At 68.2% G+C, this 1432-nt stretch overlaps 1 protein-coding gene across 1 annotated transcript in view; it reads right to left on the bottom strand.

Annotated features, from left to right (window-relative positions):
* Positions 1-657: 657 nt before the first annotated feature.
* Positions 658-1432, bottom strand: part of GRIN2C (glutamate ionotropic receptor NMDA type subunit 2C) — an 11618-nt gene continuing 10843 nt past the window's right edge. The window contains exon 13 of the mRNA XM_004374404.1: positions 658-1364. Within this exon, the coding sequence (XP_004374461.1) occupies positions 658-1364 (707 nt within the window). The remainder of the gene's footprint in view (positions 1365-1432) is intronic.

The following is a 1432-nucleotide window of genomic DNA, read 5'->3' as shown; positions in this document are numbered from 1 at the left end:
CTGAATACTAAGTGCCTTCTGCTGCTGTCGGAGCCCTCTCTCAGCCTCACCTGCTCCCCATACTCCCAGATACCCTTGAGGCAAAGTTTCCCCCAGACGGAGCTGCTCGCCTGCTTTAGGAAGCACCACACCTGGGATACTCCCGTGATGCATCCCCTTCAGGTGCAGAATGAGGCATTCGGGCCCAGTGGGTTGTAAAAGGTGTGTTTAATGTCCCATGTTCAGATGGGGAGAAATTCTGGCTGGGTGGAGCAAGGAGCAGGACAGCCCTGCCCAGCCCAAGTTCCAGTCCTGAGCTCCACATCAACCCTGCAGCCGCCATGCCAGGCACGGGCTCACACCAGGGCAGGGAGACCCTGCTGGGTCTGATACCACCGCTCCCCAGGACTCCAGACTGGCTAGGGGGGCTCTGCACGGGGAGGGGACAGCAACAACCCAGCCCACGCCAGGATCTGGGGCTGCTGTGGCCACTGAACTGACCTGGAAGACATTGTCACCAGGGCCTCAGGGCCAGGATTCCTGGGTCACCAGGACCCCAGCACCAGGATTCCTGGCAGAAGCTGGAAGAGCCCGAGCCTAACTGCCCACTAACCCTGGCAGTGCCAGGCCGAGTCCAGCTGCTGGGAGCCAGAGAGGCTGACACTCCCACTGTCGACCTCACACTTCCGACTCCAGACTGGAGAACCGCCTCCAGGTGCAAGGGCCTGGGAGGCCGTGCATTCCGCAGGCCACCCTGCTGACCTCATCCAGCCCCTCACTGTCCCTGTAGCCTGTGCTCAGCCCCAGAGTCCTGCCCCTGTGCCCCTGAGGCCCCCAGACCCCAGGGAGCCAGGGGCCATGGCTGGCACAGGGTGGGAGGTGAGGGCAGACAGTACCCCAGCAGAGCGGCAGATTGGCATGGGCGTGGAAGCAGGCGTGCTGTCCGTGCGGCCAGGTGGGGGTCCCTGCCGGCACGCGCCCCTGGCAGGCCTCGCGGTAGAACGGCAGCCGCAGCGACGATGCCGGGCGCCTCCAGGCCTGGCCGGCTTTGCGGCAGGTGCAGGTGGGACCGGCGCACGGCGCAGGTAGCGAGCTGGGCCGAGCGAAGTCCGCGGCCACCGAGCTGAGCAGGGAGGCGTGGCGCGGGCGGGGACTGCGGGCCCAGGCCGCGCGCAGCAGGGCCTCCCGCCGGGCCAGCTGCTCCCGCTCGAGCAGCGACAGGTCCTTGGGCTCCGTGGGCTCCGTGGGCTCCGGGAAGAGCGGGAGGAAGGGGCGCCGCGCCCGGTCGGCTCGCGGGAAGGAGTTGTAGGGACAGCGCGCAGGGGATAGGGGGCGCTCCGAGAGCGCGCGCCTCTCGGAGGCCAAGAGGAGCCGCCAGGCCCGCGCTGGCCACCGGGTGTCCCAGGCCGGCCGTCCAGGCAACCGGGGGTCGTTAGGCGGGGGCGGCGGGGGT

Source organism: Trichechus manatus, unplaced genomic scaffold, assembly GCF_000243295.1.
Source record: "Trichechus manatus latirostris isolate Lorelei unplaced genomic scaffold, TriManLat1.0 scaffold00028, whole genome shotgun sequence".
Taxonomy (NCBI): domain Eukaryota; kingdom Metazoa; phylum Chordata; class Mammalia; order Sirenia; family Trichechidae; genus Trichechus; species Trichechus manatus.
Note: the sequence above shows the minus strand (reverse complement) of the source record. Positions and strands in the feature narration are given on the sequence as shown.